Genomic DNA, 26,578 nt, shown 5'->3' with positions numbered 1-26,578 from the left:
TTGACAAACCCATTGTCTGAAGCATTCCTGGCTAATTGAGGTGAAACAGTGAGAATTAACCTATGTAAACACCTATACTGGAGCTGGGTCTAAATCCACTGTGGGATACTGACACAGGGAAACAGATCTACAAGCTTTACATAGTAAACATGTACAGTATGTGTGGTATTTCCATCACAGACACATACAGTTGTATGTCCTCAGTTGCAGCAACTCTCAGAGCAGATGATTTTGTCTCTTTAACAGCTCCACAGGCAGCAGCGCCCTCTACTGGCCTCCTGCTCTCACTGGCTCCAGCCTGAGGAAATGTTGGTGGCTACAACATGAAGCCTGAGAGAATTCAGCACAAACACTTTTATAACCCAAAGAATTCTGAAAGAAAAACACGGCACACTGTGTTTTCAAACCAAACTCCTTTATTCCAGTTATGCAAGCAGGAGGATACAAAGTGCAGCCATAGTTTAGATTCATTAACTGACATGAAACTCCATGTTCGACTGACTGGGATGGTAAAGTTACATTTCAAAGATGTGTAAGTGCAACAGCTCAGCAGCTTCTCTCAGACAGTAAAAAGATACACAGGGATTTTCTGCTCACCTACAAGCAAAGACCATTTCAAAACATACAGATAATCATCAGAAAAAGTTTGGGATTCAGCACAAGCCACAGACTGAGGGCAGCAGCACCTGGATGTAAATGTGAGGGTGCACTGTGCAGAGCCACATTTTACACTTTGTAAAAGTAACTGAGAGGGGAAATGTGATTTATAGCTAGAGCAATGCAGAGGGGCTGTGGACTGTTTGAGTGTAGCTACATCCCACGTAACCTCCACCTGTGGAGTCACACTGCTCTGAGGGACACAGCGCTCACACAGGGGAGCAGAATCGGCCGGCGAACAGAACGCTCATGGTGGTGTTATGTCGGATGAAGAAGAGGAAGGGGTGGTCTGCGATGAAGTGGGCTAAATTGAAATACATACGCCCTGACAAAAGACGGACACAAGCGCCAGTGGCAGCAGCAGCCTCAGTTCCCTCCTCGTTCACCTCCACATGAGTCTTGTGGATGACTTCTGACAGAATCAGGTCTTTGGTCCCAGACATGCCTGTCACAGAAGAGAGAAAAACAAAAATAACATTGAACTTTCATGTGTTTACCTATGAGAATTTACACTGTATACAATAATTAATATGCAGGAGCAAGCCTGAATGAGAGCTACATTTCTATTCTTACCATCCAGTTACCCATGTGTAAGGTGGTATTCAAGTGTTTAGAGAAGGGAGGGTCAAGAGAAGAAAAGAAAGTCTGGGTATCTCTGCCACTCCTGTTTTCACCATGATCCTGGCATTGATAACTGACATTGATAAATGGATGATGGATTTAATATCTCACCAGAGAAGTCACTCTTCTTGTCATCAAAAGCGTCCACCATGCCCATGTTTTTCAGGACGTCTTTCAGGTCATACGTCTCCTCCAACTTGAATTGAGGCAGCTTCACATCAACCTCAACCTCAGACATCATGTCTGGACGAGTCCACTCCACAAATTTCTCATAGGTCAGCTGCTTCTCCAGCTTGGGTGGATACAGTGTCAACAATTAGTACATGTTAAACTGTGTGTGTGTGTGTGTGTGTGTGTGTGTGTGTGTGTTCTACCTTCTCCAGACCGGTGGTATCATCCTCTATCTCATTAGGTAGAAAGATGAGCATGCTGAGCTCCTTCCCTTTGTAAGGCATCTCTAGGATCTGTACGACAGAGTTTCACACATTACAGCTCAGACTGTTTAGACACTGCTCTGACTTTTAGGACTGAACAAAGATGATTTATGAGGATTATATTCAACAAACAAAACCATTAACACAGGACTGTTTTTCAAAGGTTTGTCAAAGGTTGCACTAGTTCCTTTTGTAGCTGTCCATAAAATTTGATGACCATTTTAACTAAATATTCTGCTGACAGGAAGACAAACAAAGTAGTGAAGTAGAGTGGCTTATTTAACAAAGATAATTATGACTAATGTTATGTAGTTATTACCTGATCATTTAAAGGAGCAGTGTGTAGGATTTAGTGGCATCTAGTAGTGAGAATACCAATTGCAAGACAACTGAAAATCTGTCCCCTGAACTCTCCCTCTGCAAGCGTGTTGGAGAGGCTACGGTAGCCAAAAGGTGAGAAAATGGCGCCAACTTCTGCATCAATTAAGCTACTCTGTCAAGACAACAAAATATTTTATTTATGGTTTATGTGCACTCATTTCATTTCAGCTCAGTGTGAGAGTCTGTCACGTTTTGTTGTCACTTACAGCTGTGTTTCTCTCCTCTCCTCCTGTTTCATGGAGGAACAGGGGCATGATAGGCTGACAACTCCTGCAAGTTTGTTGATTATTATCAATTATTCTAAAACCACAACACCCCATAGCAGTCACCCTCAGGGAATCGCTGCATATTTAGATGTTTCATTTAGTTGTTACTCTGTTAAACTGTAGGTAGTGGCTGACATGTGACAGACTGTGACAGGGTGGAATGTCAACATAAAAACGTGAAAAGCCCTACATTGGTAACTGTTTGGTTCGGTTTGTCTGTTCTGTTCTACTGTAGAAACATGGCAGCACAACATGGCCAACTCCATGATAATAAAACCATGTTTTTATAAATTATACTCTACTACTAGATCCCTGTAAATGTTACACACTGGACCTTTAGTAACTGATATTGACTGATTAATCAGTTGTTTAATTACCTGGCAGTTGGCCTCAGGAATGGAGGCAAGAGGAAAGTCAGCTGTCTTGTTCATCATCTTCACTGGCTTAGTGTCACTCTGAAGACAACAAACACAAGAAGCACTCTTTAATAAAAGTTACTGAATTAGTCAGTCAGAGTTCATTGAGTGTTTCTTTGTGCAGTTTCACCTTGTTGAGTCTGAACTTAGCATCATAAGTATCTATCCGCTCAAACGTTTTGTTCCAGGTGCCTTTAAAGTACATGGCATTGACCAGCACCAGCCTGCTGTCATTGTCCAGTACATCTTTGGGCAGCATGTCTCTGATTTTACCTGAAACCACATGGAAGCAGTGAGAAGTAACGTCACAGAGACCACAGCAACGTTTCCATCCAACAGACTGTAGTTACATGAAACATCAGCAAGAACGATTAAAAAACCTTTGAAACACAGCAGGTTCTTTGACATATTGTGGAGGGGCTCATGCTATAAACTGATGGTGTGTATGTTAGTGTGTGTGATTCACCTTGTGTCTGCTTCTCCACCCAGCTGTTGATGTTGACTCTTGCTGCCTCAGAGCTGGTTTTGAAGTCCACTGACTCCAGCTCAGCGTTGTAGAGCTTCCTGGTTTGTGTTAAGAAATCCTGAAACCGTCAACAACACATTTACTGATTGTGACCACCCAAACACAACAATCTCTTTATTTGACTTTGTGGAAGTTATAGTCATCACAGCCAGGAGAGTATTTTCACAGTCACCGCTCCACCTGCTTGTATGCTGGCCTCCTACCCACTCCCTCAGCCACTCCTTTTTTACTTGAAGCTTAAAGATTCCTATCTCAGCCTCTCATTTTCTCTACCTTGACACTCTTAAAACAAACTATGACCAGTCAATGAGGTGCACACTTACACACATGCTGAAACACACACCTCAACAAACTGGTAGGACTGTTCCCCGTACAGTCTGTTGGCCACACTGAGGGCGTACGGAGCATCTGCCTTGTTGAACTCAGTCAGCAGTTGGGTAAAGCTGGTGTGGACGTCCTGACAGTCCTGGGTTTTCAGACACTGTGGACAAAGTCGACAAGAGGTGTTAGAGAAAACATTCATTTGATATAGAACAAGTCAATGTACAGAAAGTAGCAAGTAGCAACACCATCCTGCCACGTGTCATGTACCTCTGATATCTGTGTGGCTGTGTTTCCTCTGGCTCCCAGCATCACCATAGCCAGGGCTGAAGAGATGCTAAAAGGAGAGAAGAAGACATTTGCAGTGTTGTCGTTGTCGCTCAGCTTTCTGAACAGATCCAGACAGAAGGTGGTGTTGGCCTTGGACAGAGGGGCTGGTGATGCCATTGTGTCTGCAAAGAAAGCAGAGCAGTACGTTCATCATTACAATCATATATACTCTTCATCTGGTTAGTGCTGCTTATCATTGAGAAAAAGATACATATCGAGGACATGGTTTACTACACTGAGTGCTCAAAGTGCTATTTCATCTGCACGAGATGCAAGTCATTCCCACATTTTAATTAATTATTTAGTTTTGGTAAATTCATACACACAGGATAAGTGTGCACCAATCAGCCATAACATTATGACCACTGCAACAAACTGTGATGCACTGTGTTTTCTGACGCCTTTCTATCTGAATCCGAATTTACTTTTTCAGCTGTTTGAGCTACAGTAGCTATTCTATTTATGACCGCACAGTCCAGCCTTCGCTCCCCACGTGCATCAATGAGCCTTTTGTCGCCGGTTCACCGTTTTTCCTTCCTTGGTCCTGACCACTACAGACCGGGAACATCCCACAAGAGGCAGTTCTGGAGATGCTCTGACCCAGTTGTCCTGCCATCACAATCTGGCTCTTGTCAACGTTGCTCATTTTTTTCTGCTTCTTACTTCAAATGTCAGTGTTGATTATCAGCTATCAAGGCATCATCAGTTAGTGTAATTATATTAATTAAATGCATAATACATTAAGCTGTAATTAATCATCCATCCATTATCTATGTTGCTTTAAGGCTGGAGTCAGTCCCAGCTGACACTGGGTGAGAGGTGGGGTACACCCTGGACAGACCGCCAGTTTATCACTGGACTGATACACAGAGACAAACAACCATTCACACTCACATTCACACAATTTAGAGTCATCAATCAACCTATGCTTTCAGACTGTGGAAGGAGGCAGGAGTACCTGGAGAGAGGTACACACATCCATCCACATCCACATCCATCCAAACTCCGGGCGAACCGGGGTTCGAACCCTCTTGTTGTGAGGCGACAGTGCTAACCACTGCTCCATCGTTCTGCCCCGTCACTAATCGTGAGAATACAAACCAAGATATCCAGGTCTGCAGACTGGTCCGCACCCGCACCTGTGCGTCTGGTGCGTCAGGTGAGGGAGAGCCTGACGCTGCTGTGATAGTTGATTGTTTGTAATGTTTAAAAGCTGCGGCAGTTCCAAAACCTGGAAACGAATTAATTAAACCCTGACAGCGAATTTTATCTCGTGCGTCATCTCGAGCACGCGATATAAATTCTTATCTGTCTATAACCAATCCGGGGCTCTGTGGCTCTGTGTTTGTTACTTGCTGAGTCTGCCAGTTCCTGATCCGGACTCTGTTTCAGCGCCTTAGTTTCACATAGTTTAGTCAGATCAGAGAATCCAAACCTGCTGTCAGAGTCCTACATGTGTGTAAACCAGGTATGGAGAGCAGTGAGATCCTGGTCAGACTTTGCACTGCTCCGTTATTCACTGGGACCTGGGAATTTAAGCCAGCAGGGAAACAGATGTTTTCACATGATGAGAAATCTAGCTTTGAAGTAGGATGACTGTCCCGTTTAGATTTCCTACTGTTCAACAAACAGAGCAAATATGTGAATCCTGCTGTCACGATCTGAATGGAAAACACCCTCTACTTACTGTCAGACACTGTTCCTGCTGTTCCACACTGATCCGGACTCTTTCAGATTTGTGTCCAACTCCGCCTGAATCCACTCTATTATTATAAACAGGGAATGAGTCAGACTTCAGTGGAAGTTGCAACACAGAAGTAACACGACACTCGACAGAGATGAGAACATCCTCCACATAGTCTTGATGCAGGAAATAGTGTTAGATAATAATCAATAGTCAGTAGATGCTGTGTTCTCCTCCTTATCTACATATATATGCATTTCAAGACATTAGTGGAAACATTGCACGTCTGTCCAAGATTATGTCAAACTGTTTGAGTCTTTGCTGTGTCTCTTCTTCTCTTTCTCTCAGCTTCTTGTCTGTGTCCACATTTCCATAAGCTGCTCTCTCTCTCTCTCTCTCTCTCTCTCTCTCTCTCTCTCTCCTCTTGTCCCTCTGTCCATCCTCTGTTCTCTCCCTCCCTCTGTTTCCACTGCCTGTCTCTCTCTCAGTGACTCTGTGTGTTTTGAACAGTTTGTATGGAGTTAGCTCCTTAACATACTGACCTTGTGAATACAGCAGAGATCTATCAATAAGGCTTTTCAGAGGCTCCGAGGTCTCAGGCTCAAACCATAGGGCGTAGCCACCATGAGGTTACAGGAGTCTGATACAACCTGATGGAGGAAATCAGAGGCTCTCAGAAGCTCAAAGAGCAGATGATTTTGTCTCTTTAACAGCTCCACAGGCAGCAGCGCCCTCTACTGGCCTCCTGCTCTCACTGGCTCCAGCCTGAGGAAATGTTGGTGGCTACAACATGAAGCCTGAGAGAATTCAGCACAAACACTTTTATAACCCAAAGAATTCTGAAAGAAAAACACGGCACACTGTGTTTTCAAACCAAACTCCTTTATTCCAGTTATGCAAGCAGGAGGATACAAAGTGCAGCCATAGTTTAGATTCATTAACTGACATGAAACTCCATGTTCGACTGACTGGGATGGTAAAGTTACATTTCAAAGATGTGTAAGTGCAACAGCTCAGCAGCTTCTCTCAGACAGTAAAAAGATACACAGGGATTTTCTGCTCACCTACAAGCAAAGACCATTTCAAAACATACAGATAATCATCAGAAAAAGTTTGGGATTCAGCACAAGCCACAGACTGAGGGCAGCAGCACCTGGATGTAAATGTGAGGGTGCACTGTGCAGAGCCACATTTTACACTTTGTAAAAGTAACTGAGAGGGGAAATGTGATTTATAGCTAGAGCAATGCAGAGGGGCTGTGGACTGTTTGAGCGTAGCTACATCCCACGTAACCTCCACCTGTGGAGTCACACTGCTCTGGGGGACACAGCGCTCACACAGGGGAGCAGAATCGGCCGGCGAACAGAACGCTCATGGTGGTGTTATGTCGGATGAAGAAGAGGAAGGGGTGGTCTGCGATGAAGTGGGCTAAATTGAAATACATACGCCCTGACAAAAAACGGAAACAAGCGCCAGTGGCAGCAGCAGCCTCAGTTCCCTCCTCGTTCACCTCCACATGAGTCTTGTGGATGACCTCTGACAGAACCAGGTCTTTGGTCCCAGACATGCCTGTCACAGAAGAGAGAAAAACAAAAATAACATTGAACTTTCATGTGTTTACCTATGAGAATTTACACTGTATACAATAATTAATATGCAGGAGCAAGCCTGAATGAGAGCTACATTTCTATTCTTACCATCCAGTTACCCATGTGTAAGGTGGTATTCAAGTGTTTAGAGAAGGGAGGGTCAAGAGAAGAAAAGAAAGTCTGGGTATCTCTGCCACTCCTGTTTTCACCATGATCCTGGCATTGATAACTGACATTGATAAATGGATGATGGATTTAATATCTCACCAGAGAAGTCACTCTTCTTGTCATAAAAAGCGTCCACCATGCCCATGTTTTTCAGGACGCCTTTCAGGTCATACGTCTCCTCCAACTTGAATTGAGGCAGCTTCACATCAACCTCAACCTCAGACATCATGTCTGGACGAGTCCACTCCACAAATTTCTCATAGGTCAGCTGCTTCTCCAGCTTGGGTGGATACAGTGTCAACAATTAGTACATGTTAAACTGTGTGTGTGTGTGTGTGTGTGTGTGTGTTCTACCTTCTCCAGACCGGTGGTATCATCCTCTATCTCATTAGGTAGAAAGATGAGCATGCTGAGCTCCTTCCCTTTGTAAGGCATCTCTAGGATCTGTACGACAGAGTTTCACACATTACAGCTCAGACTGTTTAGACACTGCTCTGACTTTTAGGACTGAACAAAGATGATTTATGAGGATTATATTCAACAAACAAAACCATTAACACAGGACTGTTTTTCAAAGGTTTGTCAAAGGTTGCACTAGTTCCTTTTGTAGCTGTCCATAAAATTTGATGAGAATCTCATCACACATTTTAACTAAATATTCTGCTGACAGGAAGACAAACAAACTAGTGGAGTAGAGTGGCTTATTTAACAAAGATAATTATGACTAATGTTATGTAGTTATTACCTGATCATTTAAAGGAGCAGTGTGTAGGATTTAGTGGCATCTAGTAGTGAGAATACCAATTGCAAGACAACTGAAAATCTGTCCCCTGAACTCTCCCTCTGCAAGCGTGTTGGAGAGGCTACGGTAGCCAAAAGGTGAGAAAATGGCGCCAACTTCTGCATCAATTAAGCTACTCTGTCAAGACAACAAAATATTTTATTTATGGTTTATGTGCACTCATTTCATTTCAGCTCAGTGTGAGAGTCTGTCACGTTTTGTTGTCACTTACAGCTGTGTTTCTCTCCTCTCCTCCTGTTTCATGGAGGAACAGGGGCATGATAGGCTGACAACTCCTGCAAGTTTGTTGATTATTATCAATTATTCTAAAACCACAACACCCCATAGCAGTCACCCTCAGGGAATCGCTGCATATTTAGATGTTTCATTTAGTTGTTACTCTGTTAAACTGTAGGTAGTGGCTGACATGTGACAGACTGTGACAGGGTGGAATGTCAACATAAAAACGTGAAAAGCCCTACATTGGTAACTGTTTGGTTCGGTTTGTCTGTTCTGTTCTACTGTAGAAACATGGCAGCACAACATGGCCAACTCCATGATAATAAAACCATGTTTTTATAAATTATACTCTACTACTAGATCCCTGTAAATGTTACACACTGGACCTTTAGTAACTGATATTGACTGATTAATCAGTTGTTTAATTACCTGGCAGTTGGCCTCAGGAATGGAGGCAAGAGGAAAGTCAGCTGTCTTGTTCATCATCTTCACTGGCTTAGTGTCACTCTGAAGACAACAAACACAAGAAGCACTCTTTAATAAAAGTTACTGAATTAGTCAGTCAGAGTTCATTGAGTGTTTCTTTGTGCAGTTTCACCTTGTTGAGTCTGAACTTAGCATCATAAGTATCTATCCGCTCAAACGTTTTGTTCCAGGTGCCTTTAAAGTACATGGCATTGACCAGCACCAGCCTGCTGTCATTGTCCAGTACATCTTTGGGCAGCATGTCTCTGATTTTACCTGAAACCACATGGAAGCAGTGAGAAGTAACGTCACAGAGACCACAGCAACGTTTCCATCCAACAGACTGTAGTTACATGAAACATCAGCAAGAAAGATTAAAAAACCTTTGAAACACAGCAGGTTCTTTGACATATTGTGGAGGGGCTCATGCTATAAACTGATGGTGTGTATGTTAGTGTGTGTGATTCACCTTGTGTCTGCTTCTCCACCCAGCTGTTGATGTTGACTCTTGCTGCCTCAGAGCTGGTTTTGAAGTCCACTGACTCCAGCTCAGCGTTGTAGAGCTTCCTGGTTTGTGTTAAGAAATCCTGAAACCGTCAACAACACATTTACTGATTGTGACCACCCAAACACAACAATCTCTTTATTTGACTTTGTGGAATTTATAGTCATCACAGCCAGGAGAGTATTTTCACAGTCACCGCTCCACCTGCTTGTATGCTGGCCTCCTACCCACTCCCTCAGCCACTCCTTTTTTACTTGAAGCTTAAAGATTCCTATCTCAGCCTCTCATTTTCTCCACCTTGACATTCTTAAAACAAACTATGACCAGTCAATGAGGTGCACAGTTACACACATGCTGAAACACACACCTCAATAAACTGGTAGGACTGTTCCCCGTACAGTCTGTTGGCCACACTGAGGGCGTACAGAGCATCTGCCTTGTTGAACTCAGTCAGCAGTTGGGTAAAGCTGGTGTGGACGTCCTGACAGTCCTGGGTTTTCAGACACTGTGGACAAAGTCGACAAGAGGTGTTAGAGAAAACATTCATTTGATATAGAACAAGTCAATGTACAGAAAGTAGCGGCTGTGGCTTAGGAGGTAGAGCAGTCGTCCACCAATCAGAAGGTCGGTGGTTCGATTCCCGGCTCCTCCAGTCTGCATGCTGAAGTATCCTTGGGCAAGATACTGAACCCCAAATTGCCTCCGATGTGTGTGTTTCACATCGGTGTGTGAATGTGTTTAGAAAGCACATTAAATATAGAATATGTGCTGTATGAATGTGTGTGAATGGGGTGAATGTGATCTGTAGTGTAAAGCGCTTTGAGTGGTCGAAAAGACTAGAAAAGCGCTATATAAGTACAGTCCATTAAGTTTAAACTTAAAGGAATAGTCCAACTGTCTGGGAGATGTTTCATGCTAAATATTGTCCAGATACAAGACAATACAGAGCATTAAAGAGCAACATCAGAGTGATAACTATAGCTATGGCTGCGCTGTTTCTGATGATTTCATTTGGTCAGAAATCTTTATCAGGACACAGAGTTTTTGTGGGGGCTGCTTATCAAAGATCAACACCATCCTGCCACGTGTCATGTACCTCTGACATCTGTGTGGCTGTGTTTCCTCTGGCTCCCAGCATCACCATAGCCAGGGCTGAAGAGATGCTAAAAGGAGAGAAGAAGACATTTGCAGTGTTGTCGTTGTCGCTCAGCTTTCTGAACAGATCCAGACAGAAGGTGGTGTTGGCCTTGGACAGAGGGGCTGGTGATGCCATCGTGTCTGCAAAGAAAGCAGAGCAGTACGTTCATCATTACAATCATATATACTCTTCATCTGGTTAGTGCTGCTTATCATTGAGAAAAAGATACATATCGAGGACATGGTTTACTACACTGAGTGCTCAAAGTGCGATTTCATCTGCACGAGATGCAAGTCATTCCCACATTTTAATTAATTATTTAGTTTTGGTAAATTCATACACACAGGATAAGTGTGCACCAATCAGCCATAACATTATGACCACTGCAACAAACTGTGATGCACTGTGTTTTCTGACACTGACGTAATGTTTAAAAGCTGCGACAGTTCCAAAACCTGTAAACGAATCAATTAAACCCTGACAGCAAATTTTATCTTGTGCGCATTTCGAGCACACGATATAAATTCTTATCTGTTATTCACTGGGACCTGGGAATTTAAGCCAGCAGGGAAACAGATGTTTTCACATGATGAGAAATCTAGCTTTGAAGTAGGATGACTGTCCCGTTTAGATTTCCTACTGTTCAACAAACAGAGCAAATATGTGAATCCTGCTGTCACGATCTGAATGGAAAACACCCTCTACTTACTGTCAGACACTGTTCCTGCTGTTCCACACTGATCCAACTCCTGAATCCACTCTATTATTATAAACAGGGAATGAGTCAGACTTCAGTGGAAGTTGCAACACAGAAGTAACACGACACTCGACAGAGATGAGAACATCCTCCACATAGTCTTGATGCAGGAAATAGTGTTAGATAATAATCAATAGTCAGTAGATGCTGTGTTCTCCTCCTTATCTACGTATATATGCATTTCAAGACATTAGTGTGTAGTGTCTGACGTTCCATATATGGTTTTTACTTTCTTGGAATGCCTGAAGCTCCATGTATGTCTTTCTATTCTTTGGGTTCATGTTTAGGTTAGTAGCCATGAACATATATATATAAGGGACAGGGAGAGGACCTTTCTTCCCTTCTCTCTGTTTCTTGGAAAAGTGAGGTCATTGAGTGAGAGCCCGATGTCTCGCTATAAATCGTAGAGATGACTAACATATATATATACTGATGTTGAGAGCTGTTAGGAGAGAGATCCATATTGGCTCGGATCCTCTCACAAGCTACTGCAGTGCTTGTTTTGATGCTGAACTTCTTTGTAATAAACTTCTATATTCAAGCAAGACAGTGTCAGCGGAGATCTCCTCTTCATCATCTTCACATCATCACCATCATATATACCACAAGTGGAAACATTGCACGTCTGCCCAAGATTATGTCAAACTGTTTGAGTCTTTGCTGTGTCTCCTCTTCTCTTTCTCTCAGCTTCTTGTCTGTGTCTACATTTCTATAAGCTGCTCTCTCTCTCTCTCTCTCTCTCTCTCTCCTCTTGTCCCTCTGTCTTCAACATTATGTTCTTTCTGTTCATCTCTCTCTCCATCCTCTGTTCTCTCCCTCCCTCTGTTTCCACTGCCTGTCTCTCTCTCAGTGACTCTGTGTGTTTTGAACAGTTTGTATGGAGTTAGCTCCTTAACATACTGACCTTGTGAATACAGCAGAGATCTATCAATAAGGCTTTTCAGAGGCTCCGAGGTCTCAGGCTCAAACCATAGGGCGTAGCCACCATGAGGTTACAGGAGTCTGATACAACCTGATGGAGGAAATCAGAGGCTCTCAGAAGCTCAAAGAGCAGATGATTTTGTCTCTTTAACAGCTCCACAGGCAGCAGCGCCCTCTACTGGCCTCCTGCTCTCACTGGCTCCAGCCTGAGGAAATGTTGGTGGCTACAACATGAAGCCTGAGAGAATTCAGCACAAACACTTTTATAACCCAAAGAATTCTGAAAGAAAAACACGGCACACTGTGTTTTCAAACCAAACTCCTTTATTCCAGTTATGCAAGCAGGAGGATACAAAGTGCAGCCATAGTTTAGATTCATTAACTGACATGAAACTCCATGTTCGACTGACTGGGATGGTAAAGTTACATTTCAAAGATGTGTAAGTGCAACAGCTCAGCAGCTTCTCTCAGACAGTAAAAAGATACACAGGGATTTTCTGCTCACCTACAAGCAAAGACCATTTCAAAACATACAGATAATCATCAGAAAAAGTTTGGGATTCAGCACAAGCAACAGACTGAGGGCAGCAGCACCTGGATGTAAATGTGAGGGTGCACTGTGCAGAGCCACATTTTACACTTTGTAAAAGTAACTGAGAGGGGAAATGTGATTTATAGCTAGAGCAATGCAGAGGGGCTGTGGACTGTTTGAGTGTAGCTACATCCCACGTAACCTCCACCTGTGGAGTCACACTGCTCTGAGGGGACACAGTGCTCACACAGGGGAGCAGAATCGGCCGGCGAACAGAACGCTCATGGTGGTGTTATGTCGGATGAAGAAGAGGAAGGGGGTGGTCTGCGATGAAGTGGGCTAAATTGAAATACATACGCCCTGACAAAAAACGGAAACAAGCGCCAGTGGCAGCAGCAGCCTCAGTTCCCTCCTCGTTCACCTCCACATGAGTCTTGTGGATGACTTCTGACAGAATCAGGTCTTTGGTCCCAGACATGCCTGTCACAGAAGAGAGAAAAACAAAAATAACATTGAACTTTCATGTGTTTACCTATGAGAATTTACACTGTATACAATAATTAATATGCAGGAGCAAGCCTGAATGAGAGCTACATTTCTATTCTTACCATCCAGTTACCCATGTGTAAGGTGGTATTCAAGTGTTTAGAGAAGGGAGGGTCAAGAGAAGAAAAGAAAGTCTGGGTATCTCTGCCACTCCTGTTTTCACCATGATCCTGGCATTGATAACTGACATTGATAAATGGATGATGGATTTAATATCTCACCAGAGAAGTCACTCTTCTTGTCATCAAAAAGCGTCCACCATGCCCATGTTTTTCAGGACGCCTTTCAGGTCATACGTCTCCTCCAACTTGAATTGAGGCAGCTTCACATCAACCTCAACCTCAGACATCATGTCTGGACGAGTCCACTCCACAAATTTCTCATAGGTCAGCTGCTTCTCCAGCTTGGGTGGATACAGTGTCAACAATTAGTACATGTTAAACTGTGTGTGTGTGTGTGTGTGTGTGTGTGTGTTCTACCTTCTCCAGACCGGTGGTATCATCCTCTATCTCATTAGGTAGAAAGATGAGCATGCTGAGCTCCTTCCCTTTGTAAGGCATCTCTAGGATCTGTACGACAGAGTTTCACACATTACAGCTCAGACTGTTTAGACACTGCTCTGACTTTTAGGACTGAACAAAGATGATTTATGAGGATTATATTCAACAAACAAAACCATTAACACAGGACTGTTTTTCAAAGGTTTGTCAAAGGTTGCACTAGTTCCTTTTGTAGCTGTCCATAAAATTTGATGAATCATACATTTAACTAAATATTCTGCTGACAGGAAGACAAACAAAGTAGTGAAGTAGAGTGGCTTATTTAACAAAGATAATTATGACTAATGTTATGTAGTTATTACCTGATCATTTAAAGGAGCAGTGTGTAGGATTTAGTGGCATCTAGTAGTGAGAATACCAATTGCAAGACAACTGAAAATCTGTCCCCTGAACTCTCCCTCTGCAAGCGTGTTGGAGAGGCTACGGTAGCCAAAAGGTGAGAAAATGGCGCCAACTTCTGCATCAATTAAGCTACTCTGTCAAGACAACAAAATATTTTATTTATGGTTTATGTGCACTCATTTCATTTCAGCTCAGTGTGAGAGTCTGTCACGTTTTGTTGTCACTTACAGCTGTGTTTCTCTCCTCTCCTCCTGTTTCATGGAGGAACAGGGGCATGATAGGCTGACAACTCCTGCAAGTTTGTTGATTATTATCAATTATTCTAAAACCACAACACCCCATAGCAGTCACCCTCAGGGAATCGCTGCATATTTAGATGTTTCATTTAGTTGTTACTCTGTTAAACTGTAGGTAGTGGCTGACATGTGACAGACTGTGACAGGGTGGAATGTCAACATAAAAACGTGAAAAGCCCTACATTGGTAACTGTTTGGTTCGGTTTGTCTGTTCTGTTCTACTGTAGAAACATGGCAGCACAACATGGCCAACTCCATGATAATAAAACCATGTTTTTATAAATTATACTCTACTACTAGATCCCTGTAAATGTTACACACTGGACCTTTAGTAACTGATATTGACTGATTAATCAGTTGTTTAATTACCTGGCAGTTGGCCTCAGGAATGGAGGCAAGAGGAAAGTCAGCTGTCTTGTTCATCATCTTCACTGGCTTAGTGTCACTCTGAAGACAACAAACACAAGAAGCACTCTTTAATAAAAGTTACTGAATTAGTCAGTCAGAGTTCATTGAGTGTTTCTTTGTGCAGTTTCACCTTGTTGAGTCTGAACTTAGCATCATAAGTATCTATCCGCTCAAACGTTTTGTTCCAGGTGCCTTTAAAGTACATGGCATTGACCAGCACCAGCCTGCTGTCATTGTCCAGTACATCTTTGGGCAGCATGTCTCTGATTTTACCTGAAACCACATGGAAGCAGTGAGAAGTAACGTCACAGAGACCACAGCAACGTTTCCATCCAACAGACTGTAGTTACATGAAACATCAGCAAGAAAGATTAAAAAACCTTTGAAACACAGCAGGTTCTTTGACATATTGTGGAGGGGCTCATGCTATAAACTGATGGTGTGTATGTTAGTGTGTGTGATTCACCTTGTGTCTGCTTCTCCACCCAGCTGTTGATGTTGACTCTTGCTGCCTCAGAGCTGGTTTTGAAGTCCACTGACTCCAGCTCAGCGTTGTAGAGCTTCCTGGTTTGTGTTAAGAAATCCTGAAACCGTCAACAACACATTTACTGATTGTGACCACCCAAACACAACAATCTCTTTATTTGACTTTGTGGAATTTATAGTCATCACAGCCAGGAGAGTATTTTCACAGTCACCGCTCCACCTGCTTGTATGCTGGCCTCCTACCCACTCCCTCAGCCACTCCTTTTTTACTTGAAGCTTAAAGATTCCTATCTCAGCCTCTCATTTTCTCCACCTTGACATTCTTAAAACAAACTATGACCAGTCAATGAGGTGCACAGTTACACACATGCTGAAACACACACCTCAATAAACTGGTAGGACTGTTCCCCGTACAGTCTGTTGGCCACACTGAGGGCGTACAGAGCATCTGCCTTGTTGAACTCAGTCAGCAGTTGGGTAAAGCTGGTGTGGACGTCCTGACAGTCCTGGGTTTTCAGACACTGTGGACAAAGTCGACAAGAGGTGTTAGAGAAAACATTCATTTGATATAGAACAAGTCAATGTACAGAAAGTAGCGGCTGTGGCTTAGGAGGTAGAGCAGTCGTCCACCAATCAGAAGGTCGGTGGTTCGATTCCCGGCTCCTCCAGTCTGCATGCTGAAGTATCCTTGGGCAAGATACTGAACCCCAAATTGCCTCCGATGTGTGTGTTTCACATCGGTGTGTGAATGTGTTTAGAAAGCACATTAAATATAGAATATGTGCTGTATGAATGTGTGTGAATGGGGTGAATGTGATCTGTAGTGTAAAGCGCTTTGAGTGGTCGAAAAGACTAGAAAAGCGCTATATAAGTACAGTCCATTAAGTTTAAACTTAAAGGAATAGTCCAACTGTCTGGGAGATGTTTCATGCTAAATATTGTCCAGATACAAGACAATACAGAGCATTAAAGAGCAACATCAGAGTGATAACTATAGCTATGGCTGCGCTGTTTCTGATGATTTCATTTGGTCAGAAATCTTTATCAGGACACAGAGTTTTTGTGGGGGCTGCTTATCAAAGATCAACACCATCCTGCCACGTGTCATGTACCTCTGACATCTGTGTGGCTGTGTTTCCTCTGGCTCCCAGCATCACCATAGCCAGGGCTGAAGAGATGCTAAAAGGAGAGAAGAAGACATTTGCAGTGTTGTCGTTGTCGCTCAGCTTTCTGAACAGATCCAGACAGAAGGTGGTGTTGGCCTTGGACAGAGGGGCTGGTGATGCCATCGTGTCTGCAAAGAAAGCAGAGCAGTACGTTCATCATTACAATCATATATACTCTTCATCTGGTTAGTGCTGCTTATCATTGAGAAAAAGATACATATCGAGGACATGGTTTACTACACTGAGTGCTCAAAGTGCGATTTCATCTGCACGAGATGCAAGTCATTCCCACATTTTAATTAATTATTTAGTTTTGGTAAATTCATACACACAGGATAAGTGTGCACCAATCAGCCATAACATTATGACCACTGCAACAAACTGTGATGCACTGTGTTTTCTGACACTGACGTAATGTTTAAAAGCTGCGACAGTTCCAAAACCTGTAAACGAATCAATTAAACCCTGACAGCAAATTTTATCTTGTGCGCATTTCGAGCACACGATATAAATTCTTATCTGTTATTCACTGGGACCTGGGAATTTAAGCCAGCAGGGAAACAGATGTTTTCACATGATGAGAAATCTAGCTTTGAAGTAGGATGACTGTCCCGTTTAGATTTCCTACTGTTCAACAAACAGAGCAAATATGTGAATCCTGCTGTCACGATCTGAATGGAAAACACCCTCTACTTACTGTCAGACACTGTTCCTGCTGTTCCACACTGATCCAACTCCTGAATCCACTCTATTATTATAAACAGGGAATGAGTCAGACTTCAGTGGAAGTTGCAACACAGAAGTAACACGACACTCGACAGAGATGAGAACATCCTCCACATAGTCTTGATGCAGGAAATAGTGTTAGATAATAATCAATAGTCAGTAGATGCTGTGTTCTCCTCCTTATCTACGTATATATGCATTTCAAGACATTAGTGTGTAGTGTCTGACGTTCCATATATGGTTTTTACTTTCTTGGAATGCCTGAAGCTCCATGTATGTCTTTCTATTCTTTGGGTTCATGTTTAGGTTAGTAGCCATGAACATATATATATAAGGGACAGGGAGAGGACCTTTCTTCCCTTCTCTCTGTTTCTTGGAAAAGTGAGGTCATTGAGTGAGAGCCCGATGTCTCGCTATAAATCGTAGAGATGACTAACATATATATATACTGATGTTGAGAGCTGTTAGGAGAGAGATCCATATTGGCTCGGATCCTCTCACAAGCTACTGCAGTGCTTGTTTTGATGCTGAACTTCTTTGTAATAAACTTCTATATTCAAGCAAGACAGTGTCAGCGGAGATCTCCTCTTCATCATCTTCACATCATCACCATCATATATACCACAAGTGGAAACATTGCACGTCTGCCCAAGATTATGTCAAACTGTTTGAGTCTTTGCTGTGTCTCCTCTTCTCTTTCTCTCAGCTTCTTGTCTGTGTCTACATTTCTATAAGCTGCTCTCTCTCTCTCTCTCTCTCTCTCTCTCCTCTTGTCCCTCTGTCTTCAACATTATGTTCTTTCTGTTCATCTCTCTCTCCATCCTCTGTTCTCTCCCTCCCTCTGTTTCCACTGCCTGTCTCTCTCTCAGTGACTCTGTGTGTTTTGAACAGTTTGTATGGAGTTAGCTCCTTAACATACTGACCTTGTGAATACAGCAGAGATCTATCAATAAGGCTTTTCAGAGGCTCCGAGGTCTCAGGCTCAAACCATAGGGCGTAGCCACCATGAGGTTACAGGAGTCTGATACAACCTGATGGAGGAAATCAGAGGCTCTCAGAAGCTCAAAGAGCAGATGATTTTGTCTCTTTAACAGCTCCACAGGCAGCAGCGCCCTCTACTGGCCTCCTGCTCTCACTGGCTCCAGCCTGAGGAAATGTTGGTGGCTACAACATGAAGCCTGAGAGAATTCAGCACAAACACTTTTATAACCCAAAGAATTCTGAAAGAAAAACACGGCACACTGTGTTTTCAAACCAAACTCCTTTATTCCAGTTATGCAAGCAGGAGGATACAAAGTGCAGCCATAGTTTAGATTCATTAACTGACATGAAACTCCATGTTCGACTGACTGGGATGGTAAAGTTACATTTCAAAGATGTGTAAGTGCAACAGCTCAGCAGCTTCTCTCAGACAGTAAAAAGATACACAGGGATTTTCTGCTCACCTACAAGCAAAGACCATTTCAAAACATACAGATAATCATCAGAAAAAGTTTGGGATTCAGCACAAGCAACAGACTGAGGGCAGCAGCACCTGGATGTAAATGTGAGGGTGCACTGTGCAGAGCCACATTTTACACTTTGTAAAAGTAACTGAGAGGGGAAATGTGATTTATAGCTAGAGCAATGCAGAGGGGCTGTGGACTGTTTGAGTGTAGCTACATCCCACGTAACCTCCACCTGTGGAGTCACACTGCTCTGAGGGACACAGTGCTCACACAGGGGAGCAGAATCGGCCGGCGAACAGAACGCTCATGGTGGTGTTATGTCGGATGAAGAAGAGGAAGGGGTGGTCTGCGATGAAGTGGGCTAAATTGAAATACATACGCCCTGACAAAAAACGGAAACAAGCGCCAGTGGCAGCAGCAGCCTCAGTTCCCTCCTCGTTCACCTCCACATGAGTCTTGTGGATGACTTCTGACAGAATCAGGTCTTTGGTCCCAGACATGCCTGTCACAGAAGAGAGAAAAACAAAAATAACATTGAACTTTCATGTGTTTACCTATGAGAATTTACACTGTATACAATAATTAATATGCAGGAGCAAGCCTGAATGAGAGCTACATTTCTATTCTTACCATCCAGTTACCCATGTGTAAGGTGGTATTCAAGTGTTTAGAGAAGGGAGGGTCAAGAGAAGAAAAGAAAGTCTGGGTATCTCTGCCACTCCTGTTTTCACCATGATCCTGGCATTGATAACTGACATTGATAAATGGATGATGGATTTAATATCTCACCAGAGAAGTCACTCTTCTTGTCATCAAAAGCGTCCACCATGCCCATGTTTTTCAGGACGCCTTTCAGGTCATACGTCTCCTCCAACTTGAATTGAGGCAGCTTCACATCAACCTCAACCTCAGACATCATGTCTGGACGAGTCCACTCCACAAATTTCTCATAGGTCAGCTGCTTCTCCAGCTTGGGTGGATACAGTGTCAACAATTAGTACATGTTAAACTGTGTGTGTGTGTGTGTGTGTGTGTGTGTGTTCTACCTTCTCCAGACCGGTGGTATCATCCTCTATCTCATTAGGTAGAAAGATGAGCATGCTGAGCTCCTTCCCTTTGTAAGGCATCTCTAGGATCTGTACGACAGAGTTTCACACATTACAGCTCAGACTGTTTAGACACTGCTCTGACTTTTAGGACTGAACAAAGATGATTTATGAGGATTATATTCAACAAACAAAACCATTAACACAGGACTGTTTTTCAAAGGTTTGTCAAAGGTTGCACTAGTTCCTTTTGTAGCTGTCCATAAAATTTGATGACATTTTAACTAAATATTCTGCTGACAGGAAGACAAACAAAGTAGTGAAGTAGAGTGGCTTATTTAACAAAGATAATTATGACTAATGTTATGTAGTTATTACCTGATCATTTAAAGGAGCAGTGTGTAGGATTTAGTGGCATCTAGTAGTGAGAATACCAATTGCAAGACAACTGAAAATCTGTCCCCTGAACTCTCCCTCTGCAAGCGTGTTGGAGAGGCTACGGTAGCCAAAAGGTGAGAAAATGGCGCCAACTTCTGCATCAATTAAGCTACTCTGTCAAGACAACAAAATATTTTATTTATGGTTTATGTGCACTCATTTCATTTCAGCTCAGTGTGAGAGTCTGTCACGTTTTGTTGTCACTTACAGCTGTGTTTCTCTCCTCTCCTCCTGTTTCGTGGAGGAACAGGGGCATGATAGGCTGACAACTCCTGCAAGTTTGTTGATTATTATCAATTATTCTAAAACCACAACACCCCATAGCAGTCACCCTCAGGGAATCGCTGCATATTTAGATGTTTCATTTAGTTGTTACTCTGTTAAACTGTAGGTAGTGGCTGACATGTGACAGACTGTGACAGGGTGGAATGTCAACATAAAAACGTGAAAAGCCCTACATTGGTAACTGTTTGGTTCGGTTTGTCTGTTCTGTTCTACTGTAGAAACATGGCAGCACAACATGGCCAACTCCATGATAATAAAACCATGTTTTTATAAATTATACTCTACTACTAGATCCCTGTAAATGTTACACACTGGACCTTTAGTAACTGATATTGACTGATTAATCAGTTGTTTAATTACCTGGCAGTTGGCCTCAGGAATGGAGGCAAGAGGAAAGTCAGCTGTCTTGTTCATCATCTTCACTGGCTTAGTGTCACTCTGAAGACAACAAACACAAGAAGCACTCTTTAATAAAAGTTACTGAATTAGTCAGTCAGAGTTCATTGAGTGTTTCTTTGTGCAGTTTCACCTTGTTGAGTCTGAACTTAGCATCATAAGTATCTATCCGCTCAAACGTTTTGTTCCAGGTGCCTTTAAAGTACATGGCATTGACCAGCACCAGCCTGCTGTCATTGTCCAGTACATCTTTGGGCAGCATGTCTCTGATTTTACCTGAAACCACATGGAAGCAGTGAGAAGTAACGTCACAGAGACCACAGCAACGTTTCCATCCAACAGACTGTAGTTACATGAAACATCAGCAAGAAAGATTAAAAAACCTTTGAAACACAGCAGGTTCTTTGACATATTGTGGAGGGGCTCATGCTATAAACTGATGGTGTGTATGTTAGTGTGTGTGATTCACCTTGTGTCTGCTTCTCCACCCAGCTGTTGATGTTGACTCTTGCTGCCTCAGAGCTGGTTTTGAAGTCCACTGACTCCAGCTCAGCGTTGTAGAGCTTCCTGGTTTGTGTTAAGAAATCCTGAAACCGTCAACAACACATTTACTGATTGTGACCACCCAAACACAACAATCTCTTTATTTGACTTTGTGGAATTTATAGTCATCACAGCCAGGAGAGTATTTTCACAGTCACCGCTCCACCTGCTTGTATGCTGGCCTCCTACCCACTCCCTCAGCCACTCCTTTTTTACTTGAAGCTTAAAGATTCCTATCTCAGCCTCTCATTTTCTCCACCTTGACATTCTTAAAACAAACTATGACCAGTCAATGAGGTGCACAGTTACACACATGCTGAAACACACACCTCAATAAACTGGTAGGACTGTTCCCCGTACAGTCTGTTGGCCACACTGAGGGCGTACGGAGCATCTGCCTTGTTGAACTCAGTCAGCAGTTGGGTAAAGCTGGTGTGGACATCCTGACAGTCCTGGGTTTTCAGACACTGTGGACAAAGTCGACAAGAGGTGTTAGAGAAAACATTCATTTGATATAGAACAAGTCAATGTACAGAAAGTAGCGGCTGTGGCTTAGGAGGTAGAGCAGTCGTCCACCAATCAGAAGGTCGGTGGTTCGATTCCCGGGTCCTCCAGTCTGCATGCTGAAGTATCCTTGGGCAAGATACTGAACCCCAAATTGCCTCCGATGTGTGTGTTTCACATCGGTGTGTGAATGTGTTTAGAAAGCACATTAAATATAGAATATGTGCTGTATGAATGTGTGTGAATGGGGTGAATGTGATCTGTAGTGTAAAGCGCTTTGAGTGGTCGAAAAGACTAGAAAAGCGCTATATAAGTACAGTCCATTAAGTTTAAACTTAAAGGAATAGTCCAACTGTCTGGGAGATGTTTCATGCTAAATATTGTCCAGATACAAGACAATACAGAGCATTAAAGAGCAACATCAGAGTGATAACTATAGCTATGGCTGCGCTGTTTCTGATGATTTCATTTGGTCAGAAATCTTTATCAGGACACAGAGTTTTTGTGGGGGCTGCTTATCAAAGATCAACACCATCCTGCCACGTGTCATGTACCTCTGACATCTGTGTGGCTGTGTTTCCTCTGGCTCCCAGCATCACCATAGCCAGGGCTGAAGAGATGCTAAAAGGAGAGAAGAAGATATTTGCAGTGTTGTCGTTGTCGCTCAGCTTTCTGAACAGATCCAGACAGAAGGTGGTGTTGGCCTTGGACAGAGGGGCTGATGATGCCATTGTGTCTGCAAAGAAAGCAGAGCAGTACGTTCATCATTACAATCATATATACTCTTCATCTGGTTAGTGCTGCTTATCATTGAGAAAAAGATACATATCGAGGACATGGTTTACTACACCGAGTGCTCAAAGTGCGATTTCATCTGCACGAGATGCAAGTCATTCCCACATTTTAATTAATTATTTAGTTCTGGTAAATTCATACACACAGGATAAGTGTGCACCAATCAGCCATAACATTATGACCACTGCAACAAACTGTGATGCACTGTGTTTTCTGACGCCTTTCTATCTGAATCCGAATTTACTTTTTCAGCTGTTTGAGCTACAGTAGCTATTCTATTTATGACCGCACAGTCCAGCCTTCGCTCCCCACGTGCATCAATGAGCCTTTTGTCGCCGGTTCACCGTTTTTCCTTCCTTGGTCCTGACCACTACAGACCGGGAACATCCCACAAGAGGCAGTTCTGGAGATGCTCTGACCCAGTTGTCCTGCCATCACAATCTGGCTCTTGTCAACGTTGCTCATTTTTTTCTGCTTCTTACTTCAAATGTCAGTGTTGATTATCAGCTATCAAGGCATCATCAGTTAGTGTAATTATATTAATTAAATGCATAATACATTAAGCTGTAATTAATCATCCATCCATTATCTATGTTGCTTTAAGGCTGGAGTCAGTCCCAGCTGACACTGGGTGAGAGGTGGGGTACACCCTGGACAGACCGCCAGTTTATCACTGGACTGATACACAGAGACAAACAACCATTCACACTCACATTCACACAATTTAGAGTCATCAATCAACCTATGCTTTCAGACTGTGGAAGGAGGCAGGAGTACCTGGAGAGAGGTACACACATCCATCCACATCCACATCCATCCAAACTCCGGGCGAACCGGGGTTCGAACCCTCTTGTTGTGAGGCGACAGTGCTAACCACTGCTCCATCGTGCTGCCCCGTCACTAATCGTGAGAATACAAACCAAGATATCCAGGTCTGCAGACTGGTCCGCACCCGCACCTGTGCGTCTGGTGCGTCAGGTGAGGGAGAGCCTGACGCTGCTGTGATAGTTGATTGTTTGTAATGTTTAAAAGCTGCGGCAGTTCCAAAACCTGGAAACGAATTAATTAAACCCTGACAGCGAATTTTATCTCGTGCGTCATCTCGAGCACGCGATATAAATTCTTATCTGTCTATAACCAATCCGGGGCTCTGTGGCTCTGTGTTTGTTACTTGCTGAGTCTGCCAGTTCCTGATCCGGACTCTGTTTCAGCGCCTTAGTTTCACATAGTTTAGTCAGATCAGAGAATCCAAACCTGCTGTCAGAGTCCTACATGTGTGTAAACCAGGTATGGAGAGCAGTGAGATCCTGGTCAGACTTTGCACTGCTCCGTTATTCACTGGGACCTGGGAATTTAAGCCAGCAGGGAAACAGATGTTTTCACATGATGAGAAATCTAGCTTTGAAGTAGGATGACTGTCCCGTTTAGATTTCCTACTGTTCAACAAACAGAGCAAATATGTGAATCCTGCTGTCACGATCTGAATGGAAAACACCCTCTACTTACTGTCAGACACTGTTCCTGCTGTTCCACACTGATCCGGACTCTTTCAGATTTGTGTCCAACTCCGCCTGAATCCACTCTATTATTATAAACAGGGAATGAGTCAGACTTCAGTGGAAGTTGCAACACAGAAGTAACACGACACTCGACAGAGATGAGAACATCCTCCACATAGTCTTGATGCAGGAAATAGTGTTAGATAATAATCAATAGTCAGTAGATGCTGTGTTCTCCTCCTTATCTACATATATATGCATGCTGTGTCTCCTCTTCTCTTTCTCTCAGCTTCTTGTCTGTGTCTACATTTCCATAAGCTGCTCTCTCTCTCTCTCTCTCTCTCTCTCCTCTTGTCCCTCTCTCCATCCTCTGTTCTCTCCCTCCCTCTGTTTCCACTGCCTGTCTCTCTCTCAGTGACTCTGTGTGTTTTGAACAGTTTGTATGGAGTTAGCTCCTTAACATACTGACCTTGTGAATACAGCAGAGATCTATCAATAAGGCTTTTCAGAGGCTCTGAGGTCTCAGGCTCAAACCATAGGGCGTAGCCACCATGAGGTTACAGGAGTCTGATACAACCTGATGGAGGAAATCAGAGGCTCTCAGAAGCTCAAAGAGCAGATGATTTTGTCTCTTTAACAGCTCCACAGGCAGCAGCGCCCTCTACTGGCCTCCTGCTCTCACTGGCTCCAGCCAGAGGAAATGTTGGTGGCTACAACATGAAGCCTGAGAGAATTCAGCACAAACACTTTTATAACCCAAAGAATTCTGAAAGAAAAACACGGCACACTGTGTTTTCAAACCAAACTCCTTTATTCCAGTTATGCAAGCAGGAGGATACAAAGTGCAGCCATAGTTTAGATTCATTAACTGACATGAAACTCCATGTTCGACTGACTGGGATGGTAAAGTTACATTTCAAAGATGTGTAAGTGCAACAGCTCAGCAGCTTCTCTCAGACAGTAAAAAGATACACAGGGATTTTCTGCTCACCTACAAGCAAAGACCATTTCAAAACATACAGATAATCATCAGAAAAAGTTTGGGATTCAGCACAAGCAACAGACTGAGGGCAGCAGCACCTGGATGTAAATGTGAGGGTGCACTGTGCAGAGCCACATTTTACACTTTGTAAAAGTAACTGAGAGGGGAAATGTGATTTATAGCTAGAGCAATGCAGAGGGGCTGTGGACTGTTTGAGCGTAGCTACATCCCACGTAACCTCCACCTGTGGAGTCACACTGCTCTGAGGGACACAGCGCTCACACAGGGGAGCAGAATCGGCCGGCGAACAGAACGCTCATGGTGCTGTTATGTCGGATGAAGAAGAGGAAGGGGTGGTCTGCGATGAAGTGGGCTAAATTGAAATACATACGCCCTGACAAAAGACGGACACAAGCGCCAGTGGCAGCAGCAGCCTCAGTTCCCTCCTCGTTCACCTCCACATGAGTCTTGTGGATGACTTCTGACAGAATCAGGTCTTTGGTCCCAGACATGCCTGTCACAGAAGAGAGAAAAACAAAAATAACATTTCTATTCTTACCATCCAGTTACCCATGTGTAAGGTGGTATTCAAGTGTTTAGAGAAGGGAGGGTCAAGAGAAGAAAAGAAAGTCTGGGTATCTCTGCCACTCCTGTTTTCACCATGATCCTGGCATTGATAACTGACATTGATAAATGGATGATGGATTTAATATCTCACCAGAGAAGTCACTCTTCTTGTCATCAAAAGCGTCCACCATGCCCATGTTTTTCAGGACGCCTTTCAGGTCATACGTCTCCTCCAACTTGAATTGAGGCAGCTTCACATCAACCTCAACCTCAGACATCATGTCTGGACGAGTCCACTCCACAAATTTCTCATAGGTCAGCTGCTTCTCCAGCTTGGGTGGATACAGTGTCAACAATTAGTACATGTTAAACTGTGTGTGTGTGTGTGTGTGTGTGTGTGTTCTACCTTCTCCAGACCGGTGGTATCATCCTCTATCTCATTAGGTAGAAAGATGAGCATGCTGAGCTCCTTCCCTTTGTAAGGCATCTCTAGGATCTGTACGACAGAGTTTCACACATTACAGCTCAGACTGTTTAGACACTGCTCTGACTTTTAGGACTGAACAAAGATGATTTATGAGGATTATATTCAACAAACAAAACCATTAACACATGACCGTTTGTCTTTGTCTCTGTCATTTTCACAGAGAACACAACAGAGTTCTGGATCCTATTTGTGGATTTCAGTCCTGCCTTTAACACCATCACCCCAGCTCATCTGGTAAGTATAGCCTGTCATTGAAAGAAAAAAATAAAACAAGGATATGTTTTACTACATTGAGTGCTCAAAGTGCTATTTTGTGCACATATAAT

The 26,578-nt window shown here is 43.2% G+C and overlaps 2 protein-coding genes across 45 annotated transcripts; both read right to left on the bottom strand.

Moving 5' to 3' along the window:
* Positions 1 to 398: 398 nt before the first annotated feature.
* On the bottom strand, positions 399 to 24,830 carry LOC108898284 (leukocyte elastase inhibitor). Of its 42 annotated transcripts, none has more exons than XM_051066703.1 (11): positions 24,686 to 24,830; positions 24,224 to 24,299; positions 22,477 to 22,658; positions 21,748 to 21,885; positions 21,345 to 21,462; positions 21,009 to 21,151; positions 20,840 to 20,917; positions 19,757 to 19,846; positions 19,500 to 19,680; positions 13,178 to 13,212; positions 6,502 to 7,170 (listed from the first exon to the last, which is right to left on the bottom strand). In XM_051066703.1, exons 3-11 carry the CDS (start codon positions 22,651 to 22,653, stop codon positions 6,970 to 6,972), a joined length of 1,161 nt encoding a protein of 386 aa, XP_050922660.1. In that variant the 5' UTR covers positions 22,654 to 22,658; positions 24,224 to 24,299; positions 24,686 to 24,830; the 3' UTR covers positions 6,502 to 6,969. The 42 variants fall into 42 exon arrangements, with proteins under 42 accessions (XP_050922656.1, XP_050922664.1, XP_050922662.1 ...); XM_051066701.1 differs by lacking the exon at positions 13,178 to 13,212 and adding an exon at positions 18,943 to 19,212 and having other exon boundaries at positions 6,502 to 6,935; positions 24,686 to 24,829; XM_051066699.1 differs by lacking the exons at positions 6,502 to 7,170; positions 13,178 to 13,212; positions 19,500 to 19,680; ... (1 more) ...; positions 20,840 to 20,917; positions 21,009 to 21,151 and adding exons at positions 399 to 1,102; positions 1,390 to 1,570; positions 1,653 to 1,742; positions 8,844 to 8,921; positions 9,013 to 9,155.
* On the bottom strand, positions 12,507 to 26,308 carry LOC108898285 (serpin B6). Of its 3 annotated transcripts, none has more exons than XM_051066713.1 (4): positions 26,172 to 26,308; positions 25,917 to 26,097; positions 25,443 to 25,712; positions 12,507 to 12,940 (listed from the first exon to the last, which is right to left on the bottom strand). In XM_051066713.1, exons 1-3 carry the CDS (start codon positions 26,250 to 26,252, stop codon positions 25,477 to 25,479), a joined length of 498 nt encoding a protein of 165 aa, XP_050922670.1. In that variant the 5' UTR covers positions 26,253 to 26,308; the 3' UTR covers positions 12,507 to 12,940; positions 25,443 to 25,476. The 3 variants fall into 3 exon arrangements, with proteins under 3 accessions (XP_050922670.1, XP_050922668.1, XP_018553750.1); XM_051066711.1 differs by lacking the exon at positions 12,507 to 12,940 and adding an exon at positions 18,509 to 18,942; XM_018698234.2 differs by lacking the exon at positions 12,507 to 12,940 and having other exon boundaries at positions 25,009 to 25,712.
* Between the last annotated feature and the right edge of the window lie 270 nt (positions 26,309 to 26,578).

This window comes from Lates calcarifer, linkage group LG24, assembly GCF_001640805.2.
Source record: "Lates calcarifer isolate ASB-BC8 linkage group LG24, TLL_Latcal_v3, whole genome shotgun sequence".
NCBI lineage: Eukaryota > Metazoa > Chordata > Actinopteri > Centropomidae > Lates > Lates calcarifer.
Note: the sequence above shows the minus strand (reverse complement) of the source record. Positions and strands in the feature narration are given on the sequence as shown.